Source organism: Danio rerio, chromosome 5 (genome assembly GCF_049306965.1).
Source record: "Danio rerio strain Tuebingen ecotype United States chromosome 5, GRCz12tu, whole genome shotgun sequence".
In the NCBI taxonomy this organism is placed as follows: Eukaryota; Metazoa; Chordata; class Actinopteri; order Cypriniformes; family Danionidae; genus Danio; species Danio rerio.
This window is the reverse complement of record NC_133180.1, coordinates 54,320,531-54,340,905: the sequence shown is the minus strand read 5'-3', so window position 1 is coordinate 54,340,905 and position 20,375 is coordinate 54,320,531. Positions and strand designations below refer to the sequence as shown.

At 37.0% G+C, this 20,375-nt stretch overlaps 1 protein-coding gene across 6 annotated transcripts in view; it reads left to right on the top strand.

Moving 5' to 3' along the window:
- Nucleotides 1–20,375, top strand: part of si:ch73-280o22.2 — a 288,368-nt gene that overhangs the window by 109,281 nt on the left and 158,712 nt on the right. For all 6 annotated transcript variants that reach the window (XR_012406339.1, XR_012406340.1, XR_012406338.1 and 3 more), the window contains 5 exons: nt 4,244–4,462; nt 6,790–7,198; nt 15,264–15,420; nt 17,657–17,824; nt 19,152–19,246. Coding sequence is in view for 3 of the 6 variants with exons in the window: in XM_017356332.4 (XP_017211821.2) it covers nt 4,244–4,462; nt 6,790–7,198; nt 15,264–15,420; nt 17,657–17,824; nt 19,152–19,246 (1,048 nt within the window). In the remaining 3 variants the exon portion in view is untranslated. The remainder of the gene's footprint in view (nt 1–4,243; nt 4,463–6,789; nt 7,199–15,263; nt 15,421–17,656; nt 17,825–19,151; nt 19,247–20,375) is intronic.

Genomic DNA, 20,375 nt, shown 5'->3' with positions numbered 1-20,375 from the left:
CCGTGGGTGGGGCTGTGTTGGTGTGTTAATGTGGGCTGATGTGGCTACAGTGCCAGGGCTGAATTTTTGTCCCAGTCCGCCCCTGCCTTATATACTAGCAAATCTGTTTCACTGCTAGTTTAGTATTCAGTTTCTCTGTGTACAGTCCACCATGTAAATAGTGAATATGCCATTATGTGACCTCAACTTGCTCTTTAAAGGAATAGGTTATAAGACTGATTGGTTTAATGCATGTTATGTCTAAAAAACACTGTTAACTCATTAAGAAAATAAGAACAACGCTTTAAGACCATGGGCCAGGTGCACCAACTATTTTTTTCATCCTTAAACATCCTAATTGCACCTGTGCTATGTGCTTTAGACCTTGCGTTTAGATCACTGTCTTTCCGTCCAAAGATGCAAATTAAATTTATGCACAAAACAGGAATATTGTATAAAAGATGTGCGAATAAAGTAGTATATCCATCTAGTAAGTCTAAGTGAACAAATTCATCACTTCCTGATGAACTGAAATATCAAAAGTAAAACCAGAATGTGCAGTGGTAGGAAAAGCTGCATCATTTTTGTCTTATTAAATAAAATACTTGCACCTTAGAAGACAAAGCAGACATGCAATGATTGCTTGGTGGCATTTGAAGGCGTGAGATGCTGAGCGCAGATGCTCTTGACTTGACTCTGGAGGTAATTAATGATGTAATAACACTAATACAGAAATGGTTAAGAGATTTTAGAATAACCAAAACAACATTTCAGATGTTTTAAAGTGTACTCAGCCATAGTTTCCAACTTAAATAATATTATTTTCAAAATGGCAAAAGACACTAAAGCATATTTTTATATTTTAAAACCATGAGTAAATCTGATAATGTGCCTGATTAAAAGAGATCTCAAGAAGATGAAACGCATGAATGGATCAGGATAGCTGGGAGACAGAAGCAAAGCAATATCACATCATCCAGAAAACGTGACTAAATGGCTAACTTCTTAAAGGCTTAGTTTGTCATAATTTGGGCCAGAAGGAGTTTGCAGGCGTTTTTTGCTATTTCTGCTGAGAATTTTGGTTAAAATCAGCCGATTTCTGCAGAATTCTTTTGGGAGTATCTTAACTAAAATCCTAATATGAAATCCAATTAGATTCACTTGATTTGGTAAACAGGTGGAATTTAGTGAAATTTGTGACTTGTCAATCATTCTCCAGTCCACTATTGGCCGCACCCATACATACATCCTCTTTTTCTATGAATTCTTTGCACAACATAAAAAGCATAAGACTTCTAAACTGCACATATTCTCAGCTCACTGGACGTTTAGCTACAGAGCTCAAGTTAATTTTAGACAATCAGGCATGTCTATCAGCTTCATCTCTTTTTGCAAAAATGTTTTATTAGTGTACAAGGCATATCACACTCATGAGAAGAGGTTTATTTTATATATATAACCTTTAAGCAATGCAAATACAATTGTTTAATGAAAAGAAAAGAAGACAAAAATAATAAAAAATATATTCCTTTTTCCAACAGTAGCTTTATGTTTTTATTATCCATGACTGACCCATAATGCTATATGACAAGTTTAATGACATTATGTTCCGGGAAAACTGAAATTGTTTGGTGGACGTCGGTCACGGTAACATTTTTTCTGGTTTTATTCCTGGATTTACTCAATTACAAATTTTGGCATCACTTGGTTTGGAACCATTTGAGGGTGTCATTAGGGAATTAATTAAAGATTTGGGGTAAACTATTTATTTACATGCTCGCAGACAGCTCAAATGTTTTGCAGCAAGAGAAGTTGTAATATACCACAAATTATTTTAAGCCAAAGAATTGTTAAAAAAAATGCTTTTTTATCTCATGAAGATGAACTTAAAGTATTTCAGTATTTCAAATGATGCACGTTTAATAGATAACAGTTATGACACCTTACATATCAAATTATATTCAGAAAGTTTTATTCACAATCGATTTATTTGTATATAAGTCTTGTAAACAAGCATTTCTTACATCTACATGCTATGGTTTGCATGTAAAATGGGAAAACGGTTATTTCAGTTAGTAGTTTTTTTTGTTTGTGCTATTATCAGCCTATTAGTGTGCATGTAAACGTGATCAGTTGTAGTCTGATGTGGCCATTCTTTTGGAGTCCGGTTGAAAATCGCTATCATCATGTGCCCCCATTGTGTCCTCTAATTGCCTCAATATCAAATCTGACCAGCTGGAGACCCATCATCAAATCAAAGCCATAATTAAACCTTCAGCTGTCTCTTTGATTGCGTATTTATTTACATTTCAGCCTTTTCCTTTCTCCCTTGCTGTAAAAGCCACAGCATGAACGTTTTCTGGTGTGTTAATGGTTAGCGTATTGATTTTGCATACTGACATGGAAACTGCAATTATGACTTGACACCTTTTGATTCGGCTTTGATTCAGGGGGTTTAATCCAAGCTAGAGCTCTCATGTATTTTGTGTGTGTGTGTGTGTGTGTGTTTTATTATATGTGAGAGGTAATTATTGTTGCACAAATGAGAAAAATGACAGAGGAGGGAGCAGGAGTGTGTGCTGTTATCCTGATGTAAGGTGTTGTGCTTTTAGGCTTAATTGACCATGTCCATTCCTCCTTAAGCATCATCTCATAAAGCTTTCTTAGCGCTAATTGGGCGAGATGGGAAAATATTTAAATTATTTTGTCAGTTCTTTTAGTACATTTTGCCAAACAAACTTATAATTATTTTTTCTTATTATTTGCTAAAAATAACCACACAAAATGGATATATAACATTCATGCAGAGGTGGATTTGTTCTGTCCATTGGTTTTTTGTAAAGGAATGTTTTGACATAATCAAATTAACATGTTCATTCATTCATTCATTTTCTTTTCAGCTAAGTCCCTTTATTAATCCAGGGTCACCACAGCGGAGTGAACCGCCAGCTTATCTAGCACATTTTAATGCAGAGGATGCCTTTCCAGCCGCAACCTATCTCTGGGAAACATCCACACACACTCATTCACACACACTCTTACACTACGGACAATTTAGCCTACCCAATTCACCTGTACCACATGTCTTTGGACAGTGGGGGAAACCGAGCACTCGGAGGAAACCCACGCATACGGAGGGAGAACATGCAACCTTCTTGCTGTGAGGCAACAGCACTACCTACTGCGCCAATGCGTTGCCCACATTAACATGTATAAGGGATTATGTATCATAATGTTTAATACACCTCAGTTTAAATTCCAAGTATGCTTTTATATACAGAATTCAATAGCACGTTAATGCGTATTTAATGTTTACATTGTTTATATATTTTTTTCAGATCTAAAAAATATACACTTGTAAACATATATAAAGAAATAATGTATCACATTAAATGTGACAGCATTTTAAATGATTGAATTATTTCCTCTTGCTAACAAATGGGTAAAACCTGGTGGTTTGAAGGGAAGTGGCAAGCTATTATACATATATGTAATGTACATGTACGATGCATAATGTTTATTTTTATTTTTTTATTTTTTATTTGTTAAAATACATAATAATAATAATAATAATCATAATCATAATAATCATAATAATAATAATTTGACCATTTTTTTCCGTTTAATTTAATTTGACTCTTTTCTAAGCAAAACATGCAAAATAATAATAACTATTATTATTTATTTCTGATTAAAACATATTTTAATGTTGCAGAGATAAAGTAGACTTGAAAATACAACATTCAAATACCAAATTGAACCACTAAAATCTATTAGCTTAAAGTACTTTAAAGTACTTAAAGTACATTAAATCAAAAAAGGAAACAGCCTCCAGACACTAATATCCTTGATGAATTTATTCTCTGAGTTAACAGCTTGCAATCAAATATAATACAGACAAAAAAAAAGGTTGTTTGGATTACAATTGGGCAGCAAGGTGATGCATTGGGTAGCACAATCACTTCACAGCAAGAAGGTCACTGGTTCGAGCCTCGGCCTCAGTTGCCATTTGTGTTGTGTAAGCTAAATAGGCCATAGTGTATGTGTGTAAATCAGTGTGTATGGATGTTTCCCAGTGATGGGTTGCAGCTGGAAGGGCATCCAGTGCGTAAACATATGCTGGATAAGTTGGCAGTTCAACTTATCAACTTATAAGTTGTGGCGACTCCATATTAATAAACAGACTAGCCGAAAAGAAAATGAATGTATGAATGCATAACAATTGTTGAACTGATCTAACTTAAGAGTTTTGTCTTTCTTCCAGAGACTAGTAAAGAAGATCCAGCCTTGTTCAAGTACATCAAATCTGTTGTTTGCGAATCCACCTACAAACTTCAGATCCAGCTGGTCAATATGATGCAGTCATGCAAAGACCCATCTGGACCCCTAGTTCGACAGCAACTACCTGAAAACATCCTTGGCAAAATTCCAAAAGAGTGGAACTACATTGCACAAGATCAGAAGTGTAATGATATCAACAAGAGTATGTAAAGTTTTTTTCCATATACAGTTGAAGTCAGAATTGTTAGCCCCCCTGAATTATTAGCCCCCCTGTTTATTTTTTCCCCAATTTCTGTTACGGGGAGTTTTTTTTTTTCCAAAACATTTCTAAACATAATAGTTATGTATAATAGTTATGTATAGTTATGTATAATAGTTATGTTATGTATAATAGTTTATTAACTCATTTCTAATAACTGATTTATTTTATCTTTGCCATGATGACAGTAAATAACATTTGATTAGATATTTTTCAAGAACACTTCTTAATGGCTTATAATGACATTTAAAGGCTTAACTAGGTTAACTCGGCAGGTTAGGGTAATTAGGCAAGTTATTGTATAATGATGATTTGTTCTGTAGACTATCAAACAAAAATATAGCTTAAAGAGGTTAATCATTGACCTTAAAATGGTTTAAAAAAAGCATGTTTTTTCGTCCGTCCATCTGTTCGAATATTTATATATATATATATATATATATTCGAATATATTCTTTTATATATTCTTTTCAGCTTAGTCCCTTTATTAATCTGGGGTCGCCACAGCAGAATGAACCACCAACTTATCCAGCATATGTTTTACACAGCAGATGCCCTTCCAGCTGCAACCCTCTTCTTATACATATATTACATCCCACACCACGTTGTTTAAATAGCAAATATTTGCATCCACTTGCTATTTCGAGGCATCTGGCTCAAGGTTTTTATTTTTTTTAAAATTGTTGTTATTGTTGTCATTTAAAGATCCCGCTCGTGATAGGTTACTTATTACACACAGGGATGTGCAGCAGCCCACATGTATTCATAATCTTAAAAAAAAAAAAAAAAAAAAAAAAGATAAAGAAATCAATAAAGAAATTGCAAGTAGATTTAAAAAAAAAAAAACGTGTTCAATCAGCAATCATAGAAGAGAAAATCAAGCATTGTTCAGTTATTGACTGCTTTAATCAAGGCTCATATTTTTGTCGGTATTTGTTAACGAAATGGCATGAAACTTTGTGAAGAACTTTAACTTTTTTGTGCTGTCCTAGGGCATGTTTACACTTGCTCACTTCAAGCATTTTTTTTTTTCTGAACAGATAGGTATCCTATTGATGTCTCTAGCTATAGATATTCACTTTAGCCTATAATGACCGTAATAACAGAGCCCGTCTTGTGATCATGCTCTACTGGAACATGATTAAAGGGCAAAGCCTCCTGTAGCGTACATGTAAAATCACTTATATGCCAAATAGGATATATAGCTTACATTTCTTTAATAAGCAAATGAATGATTGATTGATTGATTGATTGATTGATTGATTGATTGATTAATTGATTAATTGATTGATTGATTGACAGACATGTTTTTGACTCAGGCTTTCCTTACACAAGGTCCTTAGATTTTGTGTGTTTTGTTTTAGATTTTTGGAGGAAATTTGAGGGGTATTTCATATACCAAATTGAAAAAAAAATTGCCATGCACTTTCAATTAAGAAAACAAGGGATTCATCATTCAATAGAGGTGCAATAATTCTGCTGCTTAAATAATATACTATTTCATGACTGTGAACGTTAATTTGTGAGGACAGTGACATTTTATGTTTTTTTTTTTTTTTTGCAGAAAAAAAACATTACTAATGTGTATGTCTAATAAGAGGTGGTTCTTATTAGAAATATGGTGGAAAATTAAGAAATTGTGTCTGCATCTTATATGAGATTTAAAACATGCATCAATATTCTCTCTTGAATCAGTTTTGAATCAGTTTTCTCTTGAATGAGTTTTTTTTTAATCCTTACAAATAGGACTTGAACCTAAAATAGCCACTGGTAAAATTGGGTGATGTTTCAGAGAATAACAAGAGTGTTCATACTTAGTTGTGTTTAAACAAATGTCACAACCTAAAAACCGACCTATATGGCTCAGCTGTAAGCATGATCACTCTTCTCATGAGCATTCAAGTGTACTGAGTTGAGCTCACAATCGATTCAAGAGAGAATGCATATTGAATATCTCACAATTGGTGCAGAATCGATTTCTCAAATGATTTTTGCCACAGCTCTAGTATTCTAGAGTTAAACTCAGTGCAGTCTCTCAGCAATTCATAACCTTTTCATAACTAGTTCATTAGAATTTGTATGAGGGGTAGTGTTTAGGGGTGCACGTCCTCTTAAAATTTTGTACAAATCAGACATTTTTCTGACAATACTTAAAATAGTTACCTTTCCTTGTGAGATCAGCTTGGTCTAACTAATAAAAATATATATGATAAAATATGCATTTTTATTCAAACCTACTAATTTCTCTTTTGTTTCTTCTTTCAAATCAGGCAGCATGAATCTAGTTATCCAAGCCCTTTCCTTTATCTTCACCCACCTTCCGTCAACCATAGCCTCTCTTCCATTACCTGTGCGCTTCCTGTTCATCGTGGCTGAGAAGAGGCTTTCCCAGCATGCCAAACAGCTGAGGTCCACAGGCCTGCTCCTTTGGGTTTTACTGCTGTGTCTTTGTCAGGATCTGGAGAACGGAGATGCCCTGGAGCATCTGTCTGGGCAGCCCCTGGAGAGAGGGGCCAAGGATCGACTGGGTCTGCTGTCGGAGTGTCTGCAGGTCAGCCTGGGCCAGCAGAAGGGTGTTCCGAAGCCTTTGGTCCATAAGGTGCTTCAGGGCCTGGAGGAGAAAAGGCCTAAATGGACTTCATTGCAGCTACAGAAGGCACGGAAGCTATGCTGTGAGAGGTCAGTTTTTGGAACAAGTCTAATCAGACCCACAGTTAGTTATTCACAATTTTTTTTGTGATTTATTTATTTTATTTTATGTTTTTGTGATAAAGATGACTGGTTTTGTGGTGGTAATTCTGAGAAATTTGCGGACAGTTTTGCAATTGAAAATATATAAGATTATATATAATATAAGATTAAACTTATATCATATTTACCATATTAGGCAGCCTGCCAGGTGTGCAATCTGACGCAATGACAATGACACAAATCATAAAAATAAAGCTTCTTTATTTTGCTTTCTTGTCAAGAGCAGATCTAAAACGGTACGGATTAAGCCAAAGTAAGGTTGTATTACTCTTATTTTAACTGCAATCTTACTTTCTCTCTCTCTCAGATTTTACTTCTCGGAGCATCTGACATAATTTGCCTTACTCAGGACATGCGTTAGCGCTTCCCCTACCCTAATAAACCTAAAACACAAATTGCCGTAAAACTCATCAACGACAGGGAAGTGTTTCATCTCGTTAAATGCAGGAAAAGAGTTAAACGAATTCATTTATCGATTTGACGCACATCACATTACCGGCCATACACATAAAGCACAAATAAGTTTCCTTAATTCGGTCACGTCTAGCTGCCATCACCCTTGAAGCAACGTCCAATATTGTAAGCTGCTTGCTTTTTTTGTCTATTTCATTGCTCCATTTGTTAGATGTTTGTTCTCACTTTCTTTTGCAGCCTAAAGCATGTCGAACGCACAAAAGCAGGCAATTCGCGCCATGTTATTCACTCGATTTGTGCCACAGGATGTCTGATCCCGTCTTTGCATTGACTTCAAATGTAAATCATGTTTCATCTGCGTCTACTTACTGCATAGGCTGCAAAACAATCCCTCAATTCCATGTAATGTTGTGAGGGCACAGGTGAGATGTCATTTTTTGAGAGACAATCTGAATTGATTATATGGTTTGGAATAGGATGTTTTATTAGATTATTTACATTTTTTTTGTGATTTTTTGTGTTAAAAATAAGAATTTTGCAGGATTGCAAAATTTTTTTACTTTTTGTTGATTTTGTGCTGGATTCAGTGATCGAAAAAACATGACTAATCTGACTAATGGAAAATTTACACAAAGGAACCCTAAATACCTAGAGGTACTATGGGAAAATTACGTTTCCCCAGCCAGAGGGGAACTGAGCTATTTAGAAAACTTCAACTATGAGGATTTCATCAGAAACCAATCATCTGATAAAAAGCCAATAAAATGCCAATGAGTTGGCGGTGTCAGCGTGTACAGCTGGCAACAATTACAATCATCTGTGATACACAGTGGCAGGTGATAGAGCTGGGCTATTCTTCCTTGCCTGGGCATTCTCTGCATCTGGTCCTTTAAGAGCAATTAGTATATAGGAACAAGTTTCCTAAAAAAGCAACACCGTTGTGCAAAGTGTCTTTTTCAAATGTCATTTCGACCGTTTCTGAATGCGGTGGCTCCCTGTACCCAGATGATGGTCCAGCATGTTAATGCGGTGCTCCCGGGCAGGGCATGCCATCACTGCGATGGAATGTCTGTTGCGCAGCTAAGATTGCGTTCACTCTTACAAAAGCGAACCAACCCAGTTATCCCCTGCAAAATCTTAAAGTTACAGTGGGAGTCAATCTGCCGCCTTCTAGCTCGCGGACCCCCCACTCCTCAGCACGCTCTAGCCGTTTAGATGGTTGCCCTCTTACTCAATGACACAGAGGACCAGATGTTCATCACTGCAACGGAGGATGGGCTGTCATTGTCCGACGATCCAAACCCCCTCCCTCCTATTGGGATGATGAGCGAGGCGTCGGATCTAGAAGCAGACCGTATGATGGCCATACTTTCCCAAACCATCTAAGCCTTCCATCCCCTTCTTCCCGAAAGTGCACAGTGAGTCCACACAGTCTTGGAGGACACCTTTTTCTGCCCAATCTCCGTGTGCTTCAACTCTCACCACACCTGACAGTGGAGTAGCCAGGGGTACTAGGCAGTACAGGGTTGAGCGTGCCATTATGGTCAGTTCATGCCTGCATGGTGCTTCTTCCTGGTGCGGTCACCCTCGTGTCCTGTCCAAGGTGTGCAGGTTATCTGCGCCCCTTGGGGTCAGAGCCTACACAGCTGCCGGCCAGGCTGCTTCTGCCCTGCATGCTATAGCCATGAACCAGTGCTACGAAGTGCAGGCGTTGACCCAGCTGCACGAGGGTGGTTCAGACCCAGGACTAATGCATGAGCTTTGCATCACAATTAACTATGCTCTGCAAACCACCAAGTTGGCTGTTGCATGCCCTGGGAAGGGCCATGGCCACACTAGTGGTCTAGGAACTCCACCTCTAGCTAAACCTGGCTGATATGCATGACGTTGATAAGGTCTGCTTTTTCTTAGCACACCCATATGCCAGGCTGCCCTGTTCAGCAGCAACGTTGGTGAATTTACCCAGAAATTCACAGCTGTGAAGAAGCAGTTAGATGGGATGAGGGAAGTTATCTATCGGTGGGGCCTTAAGACCGCTCCCCCAGCCCTGTATCCGCCCCAGTCTTAAGTAAGGAGATTGCTGCCCTCCTGGCGAAGGATGCAATCTAGCCAGACCCTTTAGCTCAGATGAGGAGTGGGTTTTACAGCCAGTATTTATCGTACCCAAAAAGAATTATGGGCTACGGCCAGTCCTAGATCCATGCGCATTGAACTGCTGTCTGCACAGGCTGCTGTTCTGAACGATCGCACAGAGTCGTGTCTCCATTCATGTCTCCATTCTTCTACGCCACTGCCAGTTTTTACAGTTTGCTTTTAATGGTCAAGCATGGCAGTACAAAGTCCTCCACTTTGGGCTCTCTCTGTCTCCTCGGATTTTCACCAAGCTCAAGGAGGGTGCCCTAGCACCCCTTCGACTCGCAGGCTTCTGTATACTTAATTATCTTGATGACTGATTTTAGCTCACACGAGGGATCAATTGATTATGCACAGAGACAGGGTGCTCCAGCACCTCAACCTGTTGGGATTTCAGGTCAACCGAGAAAAGAGCAAATTCGTCCCAGAGCAAAGGATATCTTTTCTCGGGTTGGAGCTGGACTCGATAACCATGACTTAGCTGATGCTGACCTGTTTAAACAGAAAGACAATGGTCTCTCTGAAATCGTTTCAGAGGCTCCTGGGGCTTATGGCATCAGCTGCGGCTGTCATGGCACTCGGATTGCTCCATATGTGACCGCTTCAGCACTGGCTTTATGATCAGGTCCCCAGAACCGCATGGCACAAGCATGGCAGGTGAGAACACACCGTGTGGCTGTCATTCCACTGTGTCGGCGCTCCCTCAGCCCCCGGATGAACCATGTGTTTCTACAGGCCAAAGTGCCTCTAGACTCAGTATTCTTGAGACTTCTGTACTTGAAGACAGCTCTGCTGTGACCTGTAGGCATTTTCGGTCAGCGATTTGTGCCTGGAATTCGGGCCAGCTTTCTCTCACATGATCCTGAGACCTTGTCCCAGATATGTGTCCAAGGTTCAAATCACACCGATTAAAGACCAGGTAGTTAGCCTGCAACCGATACCTTCAAATGAGGCAGACCCAGCCCTTTCAATGCTGTGTCCTGTGTCGCGGTCAGCCCGCATTCTGGGTATAGGTGCCTGCCATGTACAATCCTCACTGGCTATTTCATATGCTTCACTCAGCCATGTTGTTGTCTACCCTCGGGCCTGTGTCTTCCCTTTCAACTACCATTCTTCATATGTGTACTCCCCCTTGTCAGGGTGCCCAAGGACCTCCCCCTTGTACTCCCTATCAGGACTCCATGCTTTCCCAACGTACTGTCATATTTTAAAATTCCTAGAACTTAACTAGATGTATTTTTTCACAACTCTCCAAAAAATATAAATAAGCCTTTGTATGCTTCACAGGTAAGTAAGATAATTTAGGGCCAGGGGGCATGTTGGAGGGCTGCGTCTCTGGTGATGATGGTGCCCTTACGCCGTACCCTGGCAAACCTCTTACCACTGGCGTGGTAAGGTTTAATCGCTATGGCATTTTCCATACATTTCCCCTTAGTGGAAGTTTTCCATATAGCATTGAAGTTCCCCATTGCACGCTGATGCTGCTAACTCATCGGGCATTTCATTGGCCCATTTTATTACTCTTTTAGATGATTGGTTTCTGACAAAATCCCCATAGTGGATGTTTTCCACATAGCATTTCCGTTGCCCTCCTCAGAGAACGAGGGTTATTTAGTAATTGCTTTGCTTTCCTTTCTTGCTTACTTGTTAACTTTCTTTCTTTCTTTCTTTCTTTCTTTCTTTCTTTTCAACTACACTGTTTTTGATGAACTTTTTCTCCAAAACTAAGTTTAGAAACCCCTGCTTAAATAATGATCCTGTACTATTCATTTCTTCAAACGATTGATTTTTGAGCACTTTTCAAATGTGACCTCATACTTTATGCTATTTTTCACTGTTGAAAAAAAAAAAAAACTTTTACCGTACCAATCATGTCCAAGACTAAAGCTCAGAGTTAATTACCCTTATTGAAAATGATCTAGCTTCACAAGAGAGTAGATAAAAAAAAAATATTTATATAAATAAACACAACTTTTAGTGTTCCCAGAAATGCTGCTCTCAGTGACAGGAAAAACAGAAAAAAAGGACGATAGCAAAAAGGAAGAGTGATTATGTATCGCCTGTCTTAGACAGTCAGTGGAACCATTACTATTCATTAAAATAACCTTCACTTTCAGGCACTGCCTCCGGTGTAAACAATCAACGTACAGTGTGTCGGCGGAAAGCGGCTTCTCTGAAAAACACCCCCCCCTCGGCTTGTCAACACACACACACATGCATACACATACACACACCTCCCTCATCTCTTGTCTTTGCAAAGTAATTTGTAGAGGAGAAGATGATTGTTCTCCATCACGGTGACCCTGGCAGGCTTTGACGGCATGCATGCACAGATGAAGATGAATGCAGTGGATTCGGTGGGCGGAGGGGGTGTTCTGCTTCTTTCGGGGCACATTGGTCCTAATGACGTGATTGATAGCTTGTCCCGGATCCGACGGGCCTCTCATTAATCAAGCCGCTGACTGGATCCAATCATTTGCTTCACCTGCACACTGATGGACAGGGAAGGATACAGGCACAGGTGCTGACACCCGCTCGCCGGCTGGGCTGCCCAGGGCCTCTATACGCTTCTCTCTGTGTCATTGAAGCTAAAGGCCTGCCTGACAGGCGACACTTTCCTTGTCACTTTGAGATTGAAAAATAAAAAAAGGAAGGAAGAAGGAATGGGGAAACAATGATGGGGGTGGGTGTATCGGATGGGACGTGTGGTGAGGGTGATGAGGCGTGCTGGATAGAGAGGAAGGGCAACGGGACGGGTGCATTGTGGAGACCTTGAGGTTACAGCAAGCGGGACTCTAGATGTGTCTTTCTTCTTACTGTCTTTCCAAATTAATTTCTTGTATTAAAAAAAGTAACAAAACTGGCAACAGGCAGCACTTTTCATTTTGAATGGTACACCTGCAGGTTTTTGTGTGAAATGTGGAGGTGCAAACACAACAATGCCTGATGGCGATGCAACTCGGTCCTATAGTGAATGCTGTTTTACATCACAAAAGCTTTGTTAAGTGTCATTTGACGGGGTTTGAAAAGTAATATAAGATTAGGTCAAATAAAACATTTTACTTATTTTTAATTCTACACACTGTGTTGTTTGCAGTGCACATGCACAATCATATGTTTTTATCTGTTTACCATGCGTTAAATTAAAGAGTAAAAAAAATGCTTAATTTAATGCATAATGCACATTTATTACAACTAGTAGTACAGGAGGTATTTTTTACTGTTTTAAAAGACAATGTAAAATCCTAGAATAAATAAAATCTCCCATTTAGAAATGAATTAGGGAAAATTCTGTTAAAAGTGTGTAGAATTAAATAAATGAGATTAGACTTTTCATATATTTTATTATTATATTTAAAGGTCACATGCCTGTTAGCAGTATTTGTTTTTCAACATAGAGTTGAAGTCAGATTTATTAGCCCCACTTTTTATTTTTCCCCAATTTCTGTTTAACGGAGAGAAGATTTTTTTTCAACACATTTCCAATCATAATAGTTTTAATAACTGATTTCTAATAACTGATTTATTTTTTATTTGCCATGTTGACAGTACATAATATTTGACTAGATATTTTTCAAGACACTTCTATACAGCTTAAAGTGACATTTAAAGGCTTAACTATGTTAATTAGATAAACTAGACAGGTCAGGGTAATTAGACAAGCTATTGTATAACAATGGCAAATCGTTTTGACCCTAAAATAGTTTTTAAAAATGTAAAAACTGCTTTTATTCCAGCTGAAATAAAACAAAAAAGACTTTCTCCAGAAGAAAAAAATATTAGCAGAATACTGTGAATATTGACTTGCTCTGTTAAACATAATTTGTGAAATATTTAAAATTCAAAGGCGGGCTATATGTAGCTATGCGTTTGCTACTTTTGTACTATTTGTCGTATTAAAAAGTAAAATCCCTGTCCATTCAGATAACTGTCTTTTCCTTTTCTTCCAAGTGTTTAAAATAATGAGAATAATTTCCTCAAAGAAATGTAAGACTCTGCTATCTTCATATCTGTCCGTTCTTGCATTCTCTCATTGCGTGCTGGATTTAACATGACTACGTTTAGCAATTTAGCAATTTATAAGTGAATTAACTAAACTAAAAAAAGTAGCTAAAAAGTATTTTTTAAAGCAACTAAATATTATTACTTTTTAAAAAAAAAGTAGTGCATTACTTATTACCTAAAAAAGTAATATTATCAGGTAACTCGTATTACTTGTAACGCATTTCTCCAACACTGTATATACAGTATAATCATTTTAAAATTAAATGTGAGCTTTAAGATAAGTTAAACTGTTTGTGTAAAATAAAATAACTATGATTAATATCTAGATGTGTACATTTTATACATTTTAAAATATTTTAAATGTATTCTCAATTTATTGGTAGTATTTTCCACTAATAACAATTTAAAAATGCTACAATTAAAATACCCTACTACAAATTGAGGAGCTTGAAATTCATTCTATCGTTCATTTACTTTTTGGTTTATTTCCTTTATTAGTCTAGGGTTGTCACAGCGGAATGAACTGCTGATTTATCCAGCCCATGTTTTATGCACAGGATGCCCTTCCAGCTGCAACCCAACACTTGGAAACACCCATATACTCTAGCATTCACACTCATACACCATGGCCAATTTAGCTTATTTAATTGCTATATCGCATGTCTTTAGACTGTGGGGGAAACTAGTGCACCCTGAGGAAACCAGCGACCTTCTTGCTGTGAGGCGATTGTGCTACCCACTTCGCCACCGTGACACTCGAGCTTGAAGTTATAATGTAATATTAAAATGAGCAAAACATTCATTTTTAAGGTACATTAACTGTGATTAATCTTATTCAATTTAATAAAATAAGTCTATTTTAATAATAATTTTAAATGCACCATTATTAGAAGTATTGGTAGTATTTTTATAGTTTTTAAAAGAAAACAAGTGTGACTCTGGACCACAAAACCAATCATGAGGGGTCAAATTGCTTTGTTTGATAAGATGATATTTGGCTAATTAAATAAACTCTAATTAAGTTCTTAGCAATACATATTGCTGATCAGAAACTAAGTTTTGATATACTATAAGTATATCTATTTGATATATAAGTTTGAGAGCGCAGGATTTGTTTTATCTTCATGGAAGATGATGTTTATTTAATATTCTACTGATTTTTAGCACAAAATAAATCAACAATTGTGACTCATACAATGTATTGTTGGCATTTCCCACAAATATATACATGCAATAAAAGACACTATAAACAAAGATATGTTTTTGTAATTCTCACAATTAAAAAGCAATAATAATGAAAATGTCCTATTAAAAACCAAATAGGACCTTACAGTTATTATATAAATGCCTTTAGAAGTGTTCAGATTGTGTAATATAATAACATTATTTGCAGTGATTTCACTGATTCTCCCCTCTCTGCTTGTCTGTGTTCCTCCATCAGTGTGTTTGAGCGTGTGGAAAGCGGCTCTGCGCAGGATAGAGGTGTGCCCGCGGAACTGACTGAGCATAAAATAAGGCAGTTGCTGCTGGAGCTGTGCCATAGAGCAGGTGGCAGCCAGCACCTCCGGCAAATCCATCACAGCATCCAGCTCAATGAGGTAGCGAATTGCTGTTTTTCACCAAGCAATTAGGTGGCTGTTAGCCTGAGGCAGACAGTGTGACCTGAAGCTGAGGCGAACGCCTGTGCAGAGCTGCTGTGCCGAGACACAACCGCATCCAGACGCCGCTGCAAGGCTTCTCTAACAGCCTTGACCTGATTGAAAAAAAAAAAAAAAACACGATTGGGAAATAACAACATCTTAAACAAAAGGAATGCGCAAATTAGTCAAAGTCTCTCTCTCTACACTTACATTACACTTCCAGGCCCCTTGCTCTACTTAACAATAAGAACACATCTTGGGAAATTAGTACATCTCTCACTTAAGTCTAATCTTGAGGACAATTCTTCGTGTCAGATCTATAGATATCTCTGTCCTCTTCCAATGTCCTGTTTTAACAAATCCTATTCCTAGATAGAATGATTAGTTTTTACCATTGTCGGCCAATTACTTGGGGAATAGAGATGTAAAAAATGTCCATTATGTCCAAAATTGGATGTGTTATAATAATTGTTGAAATGTACTAATTTGTCCGATGATGTGTTTAAGAAGCCTGTAGAGACGCATTGTTCATTTGACAACTTTAATGGTGTTATATTTTTGCTTAATGCAGTCTAATAATAAGATGTGTTCAGGTTCCTGTTCATTTCAGTGATGTGTATTTATCCAAAGCCCAATCTAAACCTTTTCTATACTGTATTTTAATGTGTACATCAGTGTACTCACAGAGTTGAATGTAAAGCCATTTAAAGTATTTTTCATTTTCCAACACAGGCACTTGACATGCTGTAAAAAAAAATAAAAATAAAAAAAAAATGTTAGCCTGTAGCTTAAGATGTGCAGATGTTTCTCATATATTTATGCTTTCAAAATGCATTATTGTATATTTATCCTTGCTTATACAATGTCAGATTTGTTAGATTTAATTCTGAAGTTTAATTGACATTTTTAGTTGTTTGAACTAATTTTAGAGTTGTTAACACAATTAACCTAGATAAGCATTTAAATTGCAACAACCTTTAAAATACTAGTATCTTGCAAAGTAAGTAGAAAAATATTATGCACAGGCATCATTGCAAAGACAAAAGGGATAACTTATTAAAAATTATATATATATAATTTTATATTACACACACACAAACTGCTTGACAAAAGTCTAGTCCTTGATCCCAGTTGTGAAAGCAACAAATAATAACTTGACTTATTGTTGATATTTTGTAAAAATGGTAGAAGGTCGACTTTTCTAATGAATCATCGGTAAACTTCATCCCAATCATCACAAATACTGCAGGAACCCTCATGGACCAAAGATTCTCACAGAAGTCAGTCATATTTGGTGAAACAAAAATCAAGACAGTATTATTCTTTTTCCACTGCACCATGACTTTATATTCTATAGTGGACATTATTTCTGTTAAGTGACAAAACTTTTGTCTATGCAAAGTCAGACCTTACTGTCCAAATTAAATAACTAAAAAGCAAGGCATGATCATATTTTATTTTGGTAAAAAAAAGTGCAAATGATCAACTAGAAGTCAAAGAAGTTATTATTGTATAAATGTGTGTGTGTGTATATATATATATATATATATATATATATATATATATATATATATATATATATATATGTGTGTGTGTGTGTGTGTGTGTGTGTGTGTTGTTGAAATTTAAAGGCTGAACTAGGTTAATTAGGTTAACTAGGCAAAATATATTAATTACGCAAATTTTTGGACAACGATAATTTATTTCTGTAGCCAATCAGTAATTATTTTAATAGTATATCTAATTATTTATTCATTATAATATTGACTATCATATTATACAATTATTAAAATAATAACAATAAATCTGCTTTTAATCCAACCAAACTAAAAGATATATAAATAAACACAATATAGAAAATACTGTGAAAATGTCTTTGCTGTGATAAACTTCATTTGGAAAATGTTCATGTATATAATTAAATATTATAGTGATAAGGGATAATTAAACCCATTTAATAAGCGCTGGCAGCTCTGTCTTTTGTGCTGTAATTCACAATAAACAAACTACAGTAGACAAATAAAATGTTTGAAACTACAAAACATGTCCAAATTCACAAAGTTAACAGATCTAAGTCTAATAAGGCAATTTGAAACCGTAAATAGCTGGAAAAGAAAAATTCTTGCAAAGAAATTGGTGTAGATATCAAACCATGCTTCAGTTTTACATTGAGCTTCTGCTTTCTTTTCAATAGGATTTACTGAGGTCTGTCCTGATACCTCATTCAAAGACAAATGCACCTCCAGATTCCCCTTTGGGACCTGTGGTATTCTCCACTGAAGAAAGTGACCCAAACACCCACCTATCCCATTTCAACCCCCTCAGAGAGTTCAATTCTATCGGCCATAACAAGTTTGATCAGGTTAGTATTTATTTCCTCTTATTTTCTTTATATTTGAACCTCTCATCCTTCATGTCAAGGTGCCGCGAGTGTTTCTGAATACGTCTTGTTCACATAACTTTTATTTAAAGCAGTTCGTTAACGCCGTGAACTACTTCACGCTTCTCTACTCTGTCACGCTCGAACGAGTGTAACTTTCCGTCAAGGCCACCAGGCAAGGTGAATATAAGAAAGACTTTAAAACCGGCTTCTTCAGGATGAACTCCACAATTCTCCATAGGTCGCTCTGTCCCTAAGCTATATTTTAGTGTGAAGGGAAGACACAAAGCAAAACATTAAAAAAGGTTAACCAAAAGAGCAAAGCATTTGAAAACACTTGAAAGGTGAACTCTTCAAGTGTGATGTGGCTTTGAACAAAGACATGGAGGAGGGAAAAAAAAAAAGGCATCCCTTGCGTGTTGAAGACGGTGTAGGTTGAAGGTTTAATTACAAGAGCCATGGTCCTCTTTTGGCTTTCTCTTAAAGGTGCGATAAAGTTTTCTCAGCTCATGTCATGAGACTTTTTGGATCGTCTTTGAACCTGGAAAGTCTGCTACCTATTTTATTATTATTTAATAGCAGAACTTTTTCTTTCGTTATCTTATTTGGCTCAGAGTTTTGTGTCGGTTTTAAAATGCGAGTTCTTTACCCGTCGTGCAGCGCTAACTGCTACACTTTTAATCTCTTTTGTTTTCTTCTTATCGCCCGCGCTCGCATTGCTTTGCATAAAACACCTTATTAAGGGGATGATTAAAAAGCCTCCTCGCCTTCAGGTGGCTGTGCTGTTTGTCAAATCAAATGTAGGAAGAAAAAAAGAAAGAAAAAAAACGAATGCTGATCCATCAATCAGCTGGTTGGAGAATAGGAGGGGCTGGCATGCTCCTGTCCTTTTGTCAATAAAAAAATAAATAAATAAACAACAAAACTCAAGTTAGGAGTGACGTTCCGGCTATCAGAGGAATCGTATTTAATTTGGCTCTCTAACAAAGGCACGGTCCACTCTTGGGTGAGGGGAAACCTTGAAGAGGAAGAATAACGACTCTTCTTACTAAATTGATTTATCTTTTTATAAATGATGGTACATCCCTCCCCAAATGGATTTATAAATTAATTGCTGTCTTATTGGAATAAAAACCTTCTTGTGCAGACATGATAGATAGATCGTGTTGGGGCGGCCTTGTTCAGGACCCCCCCTTCCCCACACCACCCCCTTCCTTCTTGGTTAGTCCAGCCCAGCTGGAGCAGTAATTTACTGATCATATTAACTCTGATTAATAACGAACAATACTCGCTGCTCATTTATCAACAGGGTGCTCTGGGTGAGAGGGAGTGGGATTGGGCACAACTGCTGCCAGCCTATCAGAACATGAGTCAGGTGACCTTCACGACGCTGCTCGCTAACAGGTAAATGGCTGTTGGCGCACAGTCGCCCCCTCCTTTCGCTTACACTCTGTTGAAGTGCTGGCTGTCATGTCCCACCGTGTACCACTGTAATGAATGTGAATACAGTGCACAGCGTGGATGAGTGAATATTTATATTTCTGTACAGTATTTATGTGAGTTTAGACTGTATGTTTTGGTGCTTTTAAACAAAACAGTTTCATTAAACTTTCTATATTCATATTATACTCATTAAAATAATAGTGTGGTCAATTGAAAATCGTTATGAATTTAAAGATAATCATTTAAATTCAAATGAGTTGCTGCAATTTTTTGTTTACAAACTACAAGATTTTAACTAAATCATATATTTTTTTACGTTTTTTTAGATTTTTTTTTGTTGGTTAAAATGTTGTTCAATATTTTTAATGGATGCGAATGCAGTGCACAGCGTGGTTGAGTACACCAGCTTTTGAAAATGTATATCACTATCCATTTCTTACTGAGTGCAGACTGAGGCTTGAAGCGAACGCTGCTATTCTGAACCAATAATTGAAAACACTGTAATTAATTTGACATTTTTTATAAAGTTGTTATCTTAATTGATAAAGAGAATCTCAATGCCTTAAATAAGGCAAATTTGTTTATTCAGTTACTTGTTTAAATATACAGACAGTAGAATGAAACAAACTAGCATACTGTATAGAGAAACATAGCTATAACATATGGACTGCTGTGTAACAAAGACAGTGAAACTGCCTTTGTTAGCATATGAGGCTACACACTAGTCTGTGGGAGATGCAAAGTAAAAGCCATTTTCCCCCCGATCAACAGTTACCTTTCCTTATTATACCCTGAGCAAAGCATTGTCAAACATGAGTGAAATACCAAACCTCCAAAACCAGCTAAACATCAATGCAAAGTTCAGGAGATAAAGATTAACATACTCTCCTCAGGCCATGACGCAACTATAGTAAACAGATTGTATATTGAAATAAATCAATGTCTCTGATGATTTCATCACTATAGTGCTAAAGTCATAACCTGTCAAATGACACCAAACATGACAAAGTTATATGTAATGTAATGTGGATTTATAGCACATTTACCATGCATGGCCATACACCTAAAGCACTTCACAATCATGACGGGG